At 36.4% G+C, this 13,911-nt stretch overlaps 1 protein-coding gene across 1 annotated transcript in view; it reads right to left on the bottom strand.

The window, feature by feature from the left end:
* Positions 1-10,488, bottom strand: part of LOC128263666 (uncharacterized) — a 97,430-nt gene extending 86,942 nt beyond the window's left edge. Inside the window, exons 1-3 of the mRNA XM_052998740.1 lie at positions 10,443-10,488; positions 10,140-10,381; positions 9,925-10,078 (exon numbers count right to left, since the gene is read on the bottom strand). Of these exons, the coding sequence (XP_052854700.1) occupies positions 9,925-10,078; positions 10,140-10,381; positions 10,443-10,485 (439 nt within the window). The 5' untranslated portion in view covers positions 10,486-10,488. The remainder of the gene's footprint in view (positions 1-9,924; positions 10,079-10,139; positions 10,382-10,442) is intronic.
* Positions 10,489-13,911: the final 3,423 nt, after the last annotated feature.

Raw genomic sequence — 13,911 nt, 5'->3', positions numbered from 1 at the left:
AGCGCTATTCGATCATTTCAGCGACATACACTACGTGCGACTGGAAGAATATACGAATTGGAATTTTTGAATTGAATTTTTCCTATAAATTCTGGCTCCCCACTACCACAGTTAACTCAGCCAGAGTAACATCTCGCCGAGGGGTTAACTGAAAAAGGGCACTTTGAATTATCTCTCGAATATATCACGTCCTTATGTCTTTTAAATGATACACGCCTATTGATTGCTTGGCTTCATTTTTTTTAGAATAGAAAATCCTGTACTATGTACGCTCGATCTTAAGGAAGTGCTTATCGCGTCGATGTTTGAATCCCAATTCGTATGGTCAGCGCCTACGTATGCTCTAATTGCTGCTTTTCCAAGTATTCACAAATTCTCTGGGAAATAAAATTCCGTAACGGCTGCAAGAAATGAAACTTTGTATTTTGATTATTAGAAGACCTATATTTTCTTTCTTGGACCTCGGATATGGACCAAGAAGATTCTTCTGAAAAGGTCTTTCTGTCTCATCAGCCATTGCAGTGCTGAATGATCAGTAATCACACAAAAATATTGTCCTTCGATGTATGCTCTGAACTTGCTAATACCCCTAATAACTGCTCAGCACTCTAATTCACTGACTGAGCAATTTCACTGCGGCTTCGTTAGCTTTTCCGACATATACGTTAAGGGCAATTCGACTCCTTCTTCGTTTTCCTGAACTAAAACGCAACCTAGACCGTATAAACTCGCATCACAAAATAATATAAATGGCTTCTAGAAATCCGGTGTTCTTAAAACTGGAGATGAAATTAATTTGGCTTTTAGCTGAGTAAACGCCTTATCTGATATCTTAGACCATATAAGAACTTTGTTTTTTTTCAACAGCTCTGTCAAAGGAACGCTTAACCTAGCTGTTTGACAGTGGTTGGTGTAGGGAATTGTTCTATCGCGCTTACTTTGCCTGGGTCAACTTTCAGTTCACCATGTCCTATGATGAAACCTAGATATTTAATTTCAGTCATACAGAATTTCGACTTGGCTATGTTGATTGTAAGAGGTACGAAGCGACTTCTTCTAAAAGTTCCATATGCGACTCGAAATCATCTGACCAAATCAAAAGGTCGTTTAAGTATAAGAACACTCTAGTACGCAACTTAGCAGGTATAACTACATCCATTTGTCTACACAAGGTTTGAGCTGCATTACAAAGACGAAAAGGCATCACCTTATACTGGTACAGAGGCCTGTTCGGAATAGTAAAAGCTGTATATTGTCTGGACTTTTCCTCAAGCGGTATTTGCCAGAAAGCGTGTTTCATATCAAGACCAGTGATGAAGCGTGAAGGAGGTAATCGACTTAATATCCCGTCTATATGAGGTAGTGGATAAGCGTCTTTTACAGTTAACATATTCACTTTTTTTCCTTTCTTGACGAGAACACAGTTGCTGCTCCATGGACTTTTAGATTCTTCTTCTGGCGAGATTGGCCACTGGCGTTGCTTAACTGGTCTCGCGTCAGCTACAGCAATAAAATGCTCCATTAAATGAGTTCGACCAAGACCATCCTTTTCGTAAGAAGGTAACTTAGTTATAACTGCATCTAGCTTTTCTTTTTGTCCTGCTGACAGTAAATGCACGTTTGGCATTTCCACAATGTCGTCTTCTCGGCCTACGTCTAACTCCAAGACTGCTCTTTTGTCATCGACTATCTTACTGAGTAAACCGAAGTCATGCCAAAAATCAATCCCAAGATAAACATCTTGTTTGAGGTCAGGGATTATAAAAAACTCTACCGGGTTGGTAAGCTCGCGATAACTGATTTCAACTTTGAGTTTTCCTGTAACTGAACATTCGGCGTTGTTTTCCGTTCGAATTCTGCCTGAACACTTACTCACTTTTGGATGTTGACCTATTTCTTTAGCTGCTGCACCACCGATGCAACTTATGGACGCACCTGTGTCCAATAGAGCTACATATTGATGACTTGCAATGCTTATATCAGTATAAAGTCGATTGTCAGAGTTCATAAAAATTGCGGAGATTAGCTTCTTTCGGCTTCCTCAAACCTATTTCCAGAAACTGCGCTTCCGACTGGTTGAACGTCTGGTTTCTTAATAAGATTGCAAGAGCTAACATCTCCAAAGATTCGTTTTCTTGCTGCTGCGTATTTCGCTACTCTAACATGATATGGCTGGGGGTATTCGACGATAGCTGGTAATGTTCTGTCCGGTTGTTTATTAGATATATCCGCGCTAAACTTTATATATTGTTCGGTCTGGGTACCACTGTCGGACTTTACTGCCTCGGATGCGACGCGTGGTTTTTGACCGGCGCATCCATCAGATAGTTTTCTGAAGGATTGCATTTTTGGCATTTTGGCTTGTATGTGTTCTTTGCCCCACATCCATAGCAAAAGATAGTGCGAACTTCAAGACAATCGTCAAAACGATGTCCAAGTTGCTCACCGTTCCAACATTTAAATTGCTTGCGTATCGCTGCTATTTCAGCCGATTCGCTAACGCCAAAATCTTGTTCTATCTGAGAGACAAGAGAGCGTTGCTGAAGGCTACTTTTCGCTGGATAAGCTCTAACTTGCTTGCAAAACTGCTCGTGAGTCTTGAATTCTTCTCTAAGACTAGCTAAAGTATTTATGTGTAAATGCATAAGTTCATACTGAAGAGAAGGCTTTGAATGCCGTAAAAGAAGTCTAACCAAGGATTTTTCTGAGATTGGGTTACTCCAACGAGCCACAATTCCTCAGCCTGTAAACCTTCCTTGGATCCATCAAACTTGATGTGCCAGCTCCGAATAATATTCGGCACTTTATCTGATGAAATTGACCTATCGACACGCTGAGTATCCAGACGAATATCCTGATACACAGTTCCTGCTGAGTTTACTTCTGCTGATCGTCCTTGATTATCGGTCATCCTCCTGAACTGAACTACCAATCTGTTGACTCGCTATTTGCGTTCTAATTAGCTCAGACAGCTCTTGTCTAAAGCTTTGCTGCTGCGCTTGCATAGCAGTGCGAACTACTCTCTCTATATCCTCCGCTCTAGAAACATCTACCACTGAGTCTGTGTCTAAATTTCGCTCATGGCGATCCTCTAGCTGGTTTTGGTTCGACGTAAGTGTCATTCCAGCACGTGGTGCTGTACTTCTCTGATGTCCTGCATTTCTACCTCTACTACCGCCTGCTCTACCTCTACCTCCGTTTCTGCCGACCGGTAAATTATTGTTTGCTGCATTAACTTCTCCTGTCCTTCTATCAGCATCTGACAATTCTGCTAACAGGTTGTTGTTTGACAAAGATAATTATTGCACCGTGCATTCACGATTGCAAACTGGGCATTCACTCGACTCAAGCACATAATCTCTGATACATTGGTGGTGGAATGTATGACCACACGGCGTAGATACTGTTAAATCATTCGCGATCAATGGTTGTGTTCAAATTGTACAGGATGTTATCGCAGCATCCACCGCGAGTGACAAATCGAGATTACTGTGACGTACAGACATTTTCGACAAAATCTTTAAAAATTAGCTACAAAAATATTGATTTATTCTGGTCCGTGTTTGCTCTTACAACTACTTGCATGTTACATAAATTACTCCTACAGGATATAGACGTCCGATCAGCACGCGCTCTTACCGTCATCAAGATATGCATAAAAAATACGATTCGAAAAGATTCATGTCAATAGAATATATACTGTGCGGAATATGCTCAAAAACATAAAATATCGAAATATGTTCAATTCTTGAAAGTTATATCCGGTGGTTTCTTTGGGAGCTTTAGGATATAGCTCCAAGGTATGTAAAAAAAAATACGATTCTGAAAGATTCATGGCAATAGCTTATATACTGCGCGAAATAGGCTTAAAAAGATCAACTTTTTTATTTTTTAGTATAATTTGCCAAAACAATGATTTCTGGCTACATATATATATATCTTAAAACTAAACATAACTAGTTAAGAAATGTTCAACTAAAGAATAACGCACTAATTGCTTGTTGGAACTTAAGTCGAACCGCATGCTAGGTAGTAAAGCATTATATAATCGAAGAGCCCGACAAAAAGCTCATTAAGGGCGTAATTTGTCCTACAGTGCTTAATAAAAAATGGTTAGTGAGAACGTAAAGACCTAAAAATTTAATTCATTTTTTTAACGTGAGAAGAAGCCGTAGGGTTCCATATTAATGAGGCATAATTTAATTTGGAGCGCACAAATGCTGAATAGAGTGTAAGTTTGATATAAGGGTCAAAATGCATACTATTTCGCCTAACAAACCCAAACATAGAATAGGCTTTAAGTATAATATAGTTAAGGTGCTCAGCAAAACTATATTTTCAATCAAATAAGACCCCAAGGTTTAAGGACTCACTTTGGTGTGGCAAAAGCTGTAACCACGAACTAACGAGGTTCAGGTCAGCTTGAAGCAGGCCAGTGTCAGCAACTGAACGGATAGATCTAAAGATCTTATCATCATCATACATAATACAGCCGGAAACGTCATTAATAAATGTTATAAAAAGAAGAAGGCCAAGGGCACTACCTTGAGGATGGCCTGAAGTTGCAACAAATGGGCAAGAAAGATTACATTTAATGTTGAACCGGTAGGTCCTCCGATCCCAATTGCCGAAGCTCGGCGATAAGTGCTTAATGGCAAACTTTATCAAGTGCTTTTGCAAAATCCAAGTAGATACCATCTACCTGACACTGACGTTGAAATTCACTGAGACAATAATTACTAAGAACAGCTAAATTTGAGGTAGTAGACCTACCGGACATAAACCCATGCTGAATGGGCGAAATGTAGGGATTAACAAGAAAGGAAAGACGCTTGGTGATAGTTCGCTCAAAAGTTTAGATATGTTACTCAATTTAGCAATGGGTCGATAATTAATGATAAGGCATTTACTACCCGATTTATGAATTCGTGTAAACGTGGCTTCTTTCCATTTAATAATAAAACACCCTTTGGAAAGTGAAAAGACAAAAATAAATTTTAAACTTTGAAAAAGTGCTGAGACACAATTTTTTAAGAAGCAGGGAGAAATCCCATCGAGGTCAGGCTTATTATTGTCATCAAACACGTCTACCGCTTGATAGATAGTATCGAAGGACACTGAAAAAATTCCAATATTAAGAAGAAACGGAATATTAGTCAACGTCTCTTGATGGTTCCAATCACTAGGAGATTTGCCACACCAAACTCAGAGAAAACAGTAATGTTATCAATAGTCATAGACGAAGGTATAGAAGACAAATTTTTTTTTGAATAAACAAACCTCCAGAAATTTTTAAATTTTGTATTAGACCATTCTCAACATTGAAAATTTACAGAAATTTATTTAAAAATTTAAACTCCTGCTTGTACTGACTGTATCGTTCCCAGTAAAGAGAATTACGAGTTGCCATATATCGTTTGTAAAACTTATTAAGAAGGTTTTATATGTTTTTTTAGACCACTTGTGTTTCATGGCAGCCTATAAGGACTCCGAACCTTCAGAGGAACATTCCTTTTGAGAATATCAGAACTAATATTCAGAAAATTTAATAGCAAACATCAACACTAGCATGCGACAAAACTAAAGACCAATTAAAAGTTAATTAAGATAATTCATGCTCAAAAGTATAAAATTGTAAATTTAATAGCAATGGCATATGATGAACATTGAACTGCGAAATAGGACATTCGCATAGGCTTATAGAATAATTGATTTCTGAATTAACAAAAACTAGATCTAATAACCTATTTAAACTTTTAAAGATTATGTTTATCTGGGTTAAGCCCATACTGAGCAAGGCATCAATTAATAAGATCTTATGTGGTAAGTGAACGTTACTGGAAATTAAATAAGAAGAGTGGGGATCCTGCACCCACACAAGGGAGCTTAGGTTAAAGTCATCCAACACGCAAATATGATCGGTATCCAATAGCCCTTGATGAACGCATGAAATGTTATCCAAATGGGCCTCATGGAGGCTGTAGTCGTCGCTGTTAGGTGGTATGTATGATGCAATAAACACAACTTTTTCAGATGGCCCATGAACTGAAACGCAAAGCAATGAATCCTCATTTGAGAGAATAACATTTTTTGAAAGAAGAGTGCGTCGGACTGCCACAATAACTCCTCCACCTCTTAAATGGTGCGTTTTCTCAGCATCCGTATCTTTACGATAAATCAGGAACTGGTTACAATCAAAGAACTCGTCATTACAAAAGTTGGAGTTGAACCAGGTCTCAACTAATATTATCACATCAAAGTCGCAGGTAGAAGTCATCAAATTAACCAACTCAGCCTTGGTGCCCATGTCTGATATATTTTGGAAGTATGTCTTAAGAGAATCATGAGAATCTAGCTATAGGTGCTTGTGTATGTGGCAACGCAGAAGGAAGACTGCAAGAATAATTTGCAAACTCAACCAGAACCAGAAGCGTCCTGTCCAGTTCGTGCCTGAAGCTTATAGACTCCACAGATTGCCTTTAAAATCGTTTAAATTTTTACATTCTTCCTGATTTGGAGAAAAATGCAAGGAGGTTTGCAGGTTGAGATAATCCGAGCTCCCAAACGTCAGATATCCGAAGAGCATATTCAACAGCCGGCAATGAGAATGTTACGAATATGCGCCTTAAGAGTTCGATGTCATCAAATCCAGCATGCGATGAAAAGTTACAAGTCGGAAGAGCGGCGAAAACTGAAAAGAGGCCCACTCTAAAGAGCGCACTTAGAACGGCATCACATCCAGAACTTGAGCGATGATCATGTAAACTGGACAGCGATAAGAACTCCCGACGAAGCTGTTGGTGCATCGGAGCGGAGCAAGAAGAAAGCGCAACGAAGAGCGCGTTCAGCGTTCAGATATTTGTCGCGAAGTGCACAAAACGGACAACAAATGCGTATCCAAATGTTGTTGTTGGTACGTTTGAAGAGTGCGATCTGAGCATCGAGAAGTTTGGTAATCATCGCACAAAGCGGGCGGAGAAAAATGCAGATGTTCTTGTTGGTCCAGCTTAAGAACAACGGAATGAGAGGAAAGCGCTTCTCTGAGAAATGCACTGCAAGCCGAAGTCATATAACACAGCTGTTGTTGTTGCAAGGGAGGAGTAGGCAGATGAAGAGTTATCTGTAAAAATTTTCCCGCAACAAAAACAGCGCTAGTAGCGACAATTACTGGGGGTTTTTTGAAGCTAACGTAGGTGTTGATGTACGCGGAAGTTCTCCAATAAGTGGGTTATCTACAACAGTTACTTAAACTGGTCTGTCTCTATGAATAAAACGGCCTACCTTGACCTATTGAAACCAAAATTCGACACTAAAAACCGTGGAAAAATGCTGCTCAGGAAACCCCAGCTTAAAGTTGTTGCAAGATATGGAATTAACTTCGATTTGCAGCTTATCGGACACATATTTGAACAACGCCTCTGGCTTCGTGATAACAGGAAATTTTCCAATGGTTTTGTTATTGGTTTTATGAATCTCCTTTTCCATCCTACGCACCGGAACAGAGCTCACAGCAGGAAGCTCTAAGTTAGAAATTTCGGAACTAGTTGCAGGCGGCGTAGTCTTGACATGATTAGACATATTCGGCAGGGCGTTAAGAAATCTGGTATTTAAATCCATATATTGCCTTTCCAGCTCAAAAATTCTTTTGTTGATTTCGTCAACTTTAGAGTGAGAGTCATTATGAACAACACAGCCATCACACTGCCAAAGTAGGTTTTGCAGGTTTGTTAGCAATTTAATTTAATTGCATCCGGCTGCAATTCGACACAAGCAACGTGAAAAGCGCGGCGGCAAAGAGAAGAACACCGAATCGCATCGAAATGGCGAAGCTGCGCGGCGGCTACTTCGGAATTGCATTCGGAAAAGATTGACATAGCAAGGAAGAAACCACGTCCGATCGCAATGACAGCTGACTGAAGACATTGACCGATTTCACCCTATTGTTCCTATGGGAGCTATAGGATATAGACGTCCGGTCGGTACGCACTTTTACCCTTATCAAAGTATGAATAAAAAAATACGATTTGGAAAGATTCATGTCAATAGCTTTTATTTTCAGTTCTTGCAACTTATATCCGATTTTTCATATAAAAGCTTCAAGATATAGGCACTCTCTAAACTTAATCTGCGTACACATGTTTTAGGACTACTGTTAAAGTTTCATGTCGCCAGCAGACAGGTAGACGGACAGACAGATATGGCTATATCGACTCCCCTATTGATCCTGATTAAGAATATATATACTTTATGCGGTCGGAAACGTCTACATCACTGCGTTACAAACTACTGACCAAAATTATAACACCCTCTGCAAGGGTAAAGATCGATGTGAATATAATAAGCTACTGCGCAAAATATAAATTACATTTTATGTTATTATATACAAAAAAAGTTACCTATATGTAACCAATTTAATTTTAAAATGACAGCTGTAGTACATAGTTGTCTGATTGGCAAGAACTTTTACCCTGAGGAAGGTATACATAAATAAATTAGATTTGCATAGTTTCATGTGAATAGCTTACATACTGCAAAAATTTCATATAATATTAGGAAAGGGATATTTTTACAGCTTTTAACAATTGTTCCTATGGAAGCTATAAGAAGCAGACGTCCGATCGACAAGCGCTTTTACCCTGATCAAGGTATGTGTAAATAAGTAAGACTTGGAAAAATTGTTTTGATTTCACCCTATTATTCCTATGGGAGCTAAAGGATATTGACGTCCGATCGGCACGCGCTTTTACCCTAATCAATGTATGCATAAAAAATACGATTTGGAAATATTCATGTCAATAGATTATATACTGCGCGAAATATGATAAAAAAAACATCTAATTTAAACCGATGGAAGCTAAAGGATATCGACACTTTTCATACTTGATCTGCGTACACATGTTTTAGGACGACTGTGAAAGTTTCAGAGCGATAGCTTTTAAACAGAGCTCGCAAACGATATTCAAAAAAACAGGTAGACGGACATACGGACAGACAGGCATTGCTATATCGACTCCTCTATTGATCCTGATAAAGAATATATACACTTTATGGGGTCGGAATCGTCCCCTTCACTGCGTTACAAACTTCCAACCAAAATTATAATACCGTATGCAAGGGTATAATAGAAAAATAGGGATATTTTCACAGCTTTTAACAATTGTTCCTATGGAAGCTATAAGATTGATTGGCAAGAACTTTTACCCTGATCAAGGTATGCGTAAATAAAGAAAACTTGCAAAAATTTATGTGAATATTATACGCTACTGCGCGAAATATAAATTACATTTTATGTAATTATATAAAAAAGGTTACCCATACGTAGCCAATTTAATTGGTCAAATGACACCTGTAGTATATAGTTGTCTGATTGACAAGAACTTTTACCCTGAGGAAGGTAAACATAAATAAAAAAGATTTGCATAGTTTTTGTGAATAGCTTTTATACTGCAAAAATGTCATATAAAATAGAAAAAAGGGACATTTTCACAGATTTTAACAGTTGTTCCTATGGAAGCAATACGAAATAGACGTCCTATCAGCAAGCGCTTTTGCCCTAATCAAAGTATGCATATAAAAATACGATTTGGAAAGATTCAGGTCATGTCATGTCAATACTGCACGATATATGCTAAAAAACATCAAATTTTTACCGATATCACTCGATTATTCCTATGGCAGCTTTACGGAGCTTTTACCCTGATTAAGGTATGCTTAAAAATATGATATATGTGCTCATTTAGGCCCCCATCTAATGCTAAGTACAATTTTGAAATGCCTAATTCTCTGATTAAAACTCGAACCTTTTTTATAGGAATCATTAAAGTTAAAAGCGATGAAAAGCAACAAAAATTGAGCAACTCAAATTTTGTTTATTTTAATTGTTGAGGATTTTCTTATTTTATTGCTAAAAAGTTTCTTTTTTACCTTCAAAGAATCTATTTTCACAGCATTCTTTTAATTCGTGAGCAACATGCGCAAAAACGAATTTATTGTGTAAAGACCGCCATATTGAGTATACAGAAGCCTTTGTAAACGCATCTACAAACTGGCCAATGTCTTCGTCGAAAACAACAAACGTCTGATAACAAAATAAGAGTTTATTAAGAAGCGTTAATAAAATATACTTAATTTTAATTTACCTCACAGTGCGTCACCTCAATAGATATAGTAATCTTGAGCAGAAGGTCATCAAACGGCAATTCTTTCTCTTGAAGCGCTTTTTTCCTTAATCCTATGTCGACCACATCTCGGCATTGTTGGTTTTTTAAAGATTGAATATTTATTCCCACAAAACTGGCATAATCCGCGCCTTGTAACAGTTGAAACTCAAACTTATCATTCCAAAATATACAGATGGTGCTTTCGTTCAAATAACTTCCAACTATTCAAAAATTTAACATTTTAAGGGGTTGATACATTCTTACTCCTCTTTGGATATTTACTAATAGCACTTAAGACAAGTGACCAACTCTGGTCGAGGAGCATTTTGACTTTGCACTGTCAACCTTCGTATTAAAACAAAGTTTTTCAATTGTGAAGAAAAGCACCAAATTGTGGCTATGAACTTATCAAACAAAAATATCGCTTGACGAGGTAAAATTAATGTGACGATCTCACCTACAACTCCAAAAACTTCTTATAACAGATATTGTAACGATAATTCTTTTTTAACAAAAAAAAAATTGTTTTCAATTAGTTTTTCAGTCGGCACGCTGCTTTGAAATTGTTAAGTAACAAGCCTGATTTTATTTTCTAACTTTAAGCCGAAAATTTTTCTAAAATGATCGTTGCGATTAAATTGTTAGCTCAAACGATGTATGGTTAATTAAAAAATGTTTTTTGTACATTATTTATATTTTATATATTATATTAACAGTAAATTTTTTTCATATTGAATTTTTTGACTGTTTTAAAACTTTTTCAATATAATTTAGAGAGTTAAATTAAGTTAATTAATATATAGATAAGACTTAAAGTTAAGTAAAAACAAGAAAGATAGCAAACTTCGGCAAGCCGAAGTTCACATACCCTTGCAGCTATTGCTAAAATTTAATATTCTTGAAAACATTAAAATTAAGATTGACTTGCGTGTATGTTTACATTGAAGCTATGATAATTTGCAGCTCAATTATTTGATAATTCCTATAATATCGTTTTCCGATTTTAATAAAATTAAAAGCGTTATTCTGAACTGTCAAATTATTAATTAATTAAAAAGAATTTTAAAAAAAAAATTACAAAACAAAATAGTTACATTTTTTAAAATTTTTTCTTTAATATTTTTTATGTTCCCAGTTTATGAATGTTATATGTTATAGTTTTTTTTCCCATTATTCCTATGGGAGGTATATGATATAGTCGTCCGATTTTGATGAAGTTTAAACAGTAATTCTGAAATATTTAACCATTTCTATATCTCGAAAAACTAAAAAAAAATTTTAAAGTTATAAGTTTTTTTTTTCCGATTTTGCCTATGGGAGATATATGATATAGTCGTCCGATCCGGCTCGTTCCGACTTATATACTACCTGCAATAGAAAAACAACTTTTGGGAAAGTTTCATGCAGATAGCTTTAAAACTGAGAGACTAGTTTGCGTAGAAACGGACGGACAGACGGACATGGCTCGATCGACTCTCCTAGTGATGCTGATCAAGAATATATATACTTTATAGGGTCGGAGATGTCTACTTCACTGCGTTGCAAACTTCTGACTGAAATTATAATACCCTCTGCAAGGGTATAAAAACTGAGAGACTTAGTATCGTAGAAACGGACGGAGGGACAGACATGGCTAGATTGAGTCTCCAAGTGATGATGATCAAGAATATATATACATCATAGGTTCGAAAATGTCTCCTTCACTTCCATTGCTCTTCCATTCTTTACTTTTTTTGTATTTCTTTTGGATATATTAGTGGTTTATTAATACAGTATAAAGCCTTTAATTTTATACTAATCGGAAAACGATATCACATAGCTGCCATACGAACGATCGAATAATTAAGCTAAAAATCATCATTGCTTCAAAATGTGTCGGCCCTGTTCCAGAATTAACATCCAAAAGATTCGCACGGATTCAAATTTCCCAGGCCTGTTCCTGTTTTAACTTCTGAAAGATAACTTACCTCTGTTTATTTTTTGTTATCTTCCGGAAAACCAACCGAAAACTTTTCGCCAAGCAATTGGCTGGCAAATTCAATTCTGCAAGAACAAAAATTAATTGATTTTAAATACTTTGCGATTAGTTAAAGTGCAGATGATATTTTTACCTTATTCTTTAATATTTAAAGAACATTATTGCTTTACAAATTTTGTTTATAAGAACATATATAACCTTTTATAAATTAGTTTGTGGTTGCGTCTTAAAATCGGTTAAATTCCAGCCTTCAGCATTTTTACAAAACCGCCACTCAATGTTCCAGTTTCCGAACGAATTTAAGAGAAAGCTGCAAGGGTTGTCATGGTACAAAATAAAAAAACATGTATTTTCTTGGGACTTCTTTTTAGCACTCCCTTTCGAGTTTTAAATATGGTAAGATAGGTATTTAATCAAATGATAATTTAAAAATATTTTTTTCTTTTTACCGCCTAATTTTACGTACTATTTTAACGAAACATGTTTCGTTGGGACCTGGCCTGAAAAGTTCACAACGCTGGCCTGTAAATGTTTTAAAGAATATTGCATTTTTGCGATAGCTGCAAGGGTATATAAACTTCGGCTTGCCGAAGTTTGCTTCCTTTATTGTTGTCTATAACACCCTTGCTTTTGTTTCCATTTTACTTAAAAAAGTTCTCATAAGAATTTTTAATCATCTTGCTGGCCTTGCATTAATTTCTTATTTTAAATGCTTTTTATAAAGACCTGAATTACATTTTTAAATGGTGAACAGCTCCCAAATGAGAATTTGTAGAGAAAAATGTCGAGTCGAGCTGCTTAATACAGTTAATTTGCTTTCAGGACATTTAAACGTCGCTTTAATTCGCTCAAAGAACCAACAAAACTGTTCATATCAAAATCTGTCTATTGACAGAAAAGTCAGACTTTTTTGGCTTTATTTAACCCAACAGCTCCAATATAGGAAAAAATGTTTAAATGATTGGTATTTCATGTATTAGGATCGGACTTTTCTTTGCTGATTTTGAATATTGTCTCCTTGCGCACGCTTTCCGTTGGTCATCGTCACTACGTGGACGGCCGTCCCCAGTGATAAAAACGTTCTTGAATTTGGAATTATTTGTCAACCAATTAGGTAATAGAATAATTGGATTGCATGTTGGTTGCATGCCTACACTCAGAAAAGTAAATTCCTTGAATTTAGGAAAAACTTTCGTAGTTTTCGAAATAATTACCTTAATTTTCGGAATAATTGCATTAATTTTCGGAATAATTGCTTTACATTTGTGATACCCTTTTAATTCATCTTTTCCTAATTTGTTTATGGAAGGCTGAAATATGTATTAGGCAATTATTACTTAAACTAAGGAAATTCTTCCTAATGTCAAGGAATTTTGTTTTCTGAGCGTAATAACGCGACATTGGGAAGGTTAGCAAAAATGCAAGGAAGGATATGAGAGCCTTAACATCAAAGAAAGTGCAAATTTAACGAGTGCGCGCAGAAAGCCGAATGACATTTTAGTGATGAATAAACTCTAAAAATTCAAAACAAATTAGGCATGCTGAAATTCTTTTGAACGGTTTTAACTGAACTATGTGTATAAATCTCCACTAAATTTTTTAAGGTTCGATTTTTATGAAACTTTTTGGGTTCACAGCAACAAAAAAAAAATCAGAGGGACGCTATAGCCAAGTGCCCGAACTATTAGATACCCGATACTTAACTTATCAATTTGAAAGTAAATATGCCGCAGAAATTAAGAGTGTTTTGTATTCCCGATCTCGGTAAACAAA

Source organism: Drosophila gunungcola, unplaced genomic scaffold, assembly GCF_025200985.1.
Source record: "Drosophila gunungcola strain Sukarami unplaced genomic scaffold, Dgunungcola_SK_2 000010F, whole genome shotgun sequence".
In the NCBI taxonomy this organism is placed as follows: Eukaryota; Metazoa; Arthropoda; class Insecta; order Diptera; family Drosophilidae; genus Drosophila; species Drosophila gunungcola.
This window is presented reverse-complemented; position numbering and strand designations above follow the sequence as displayed.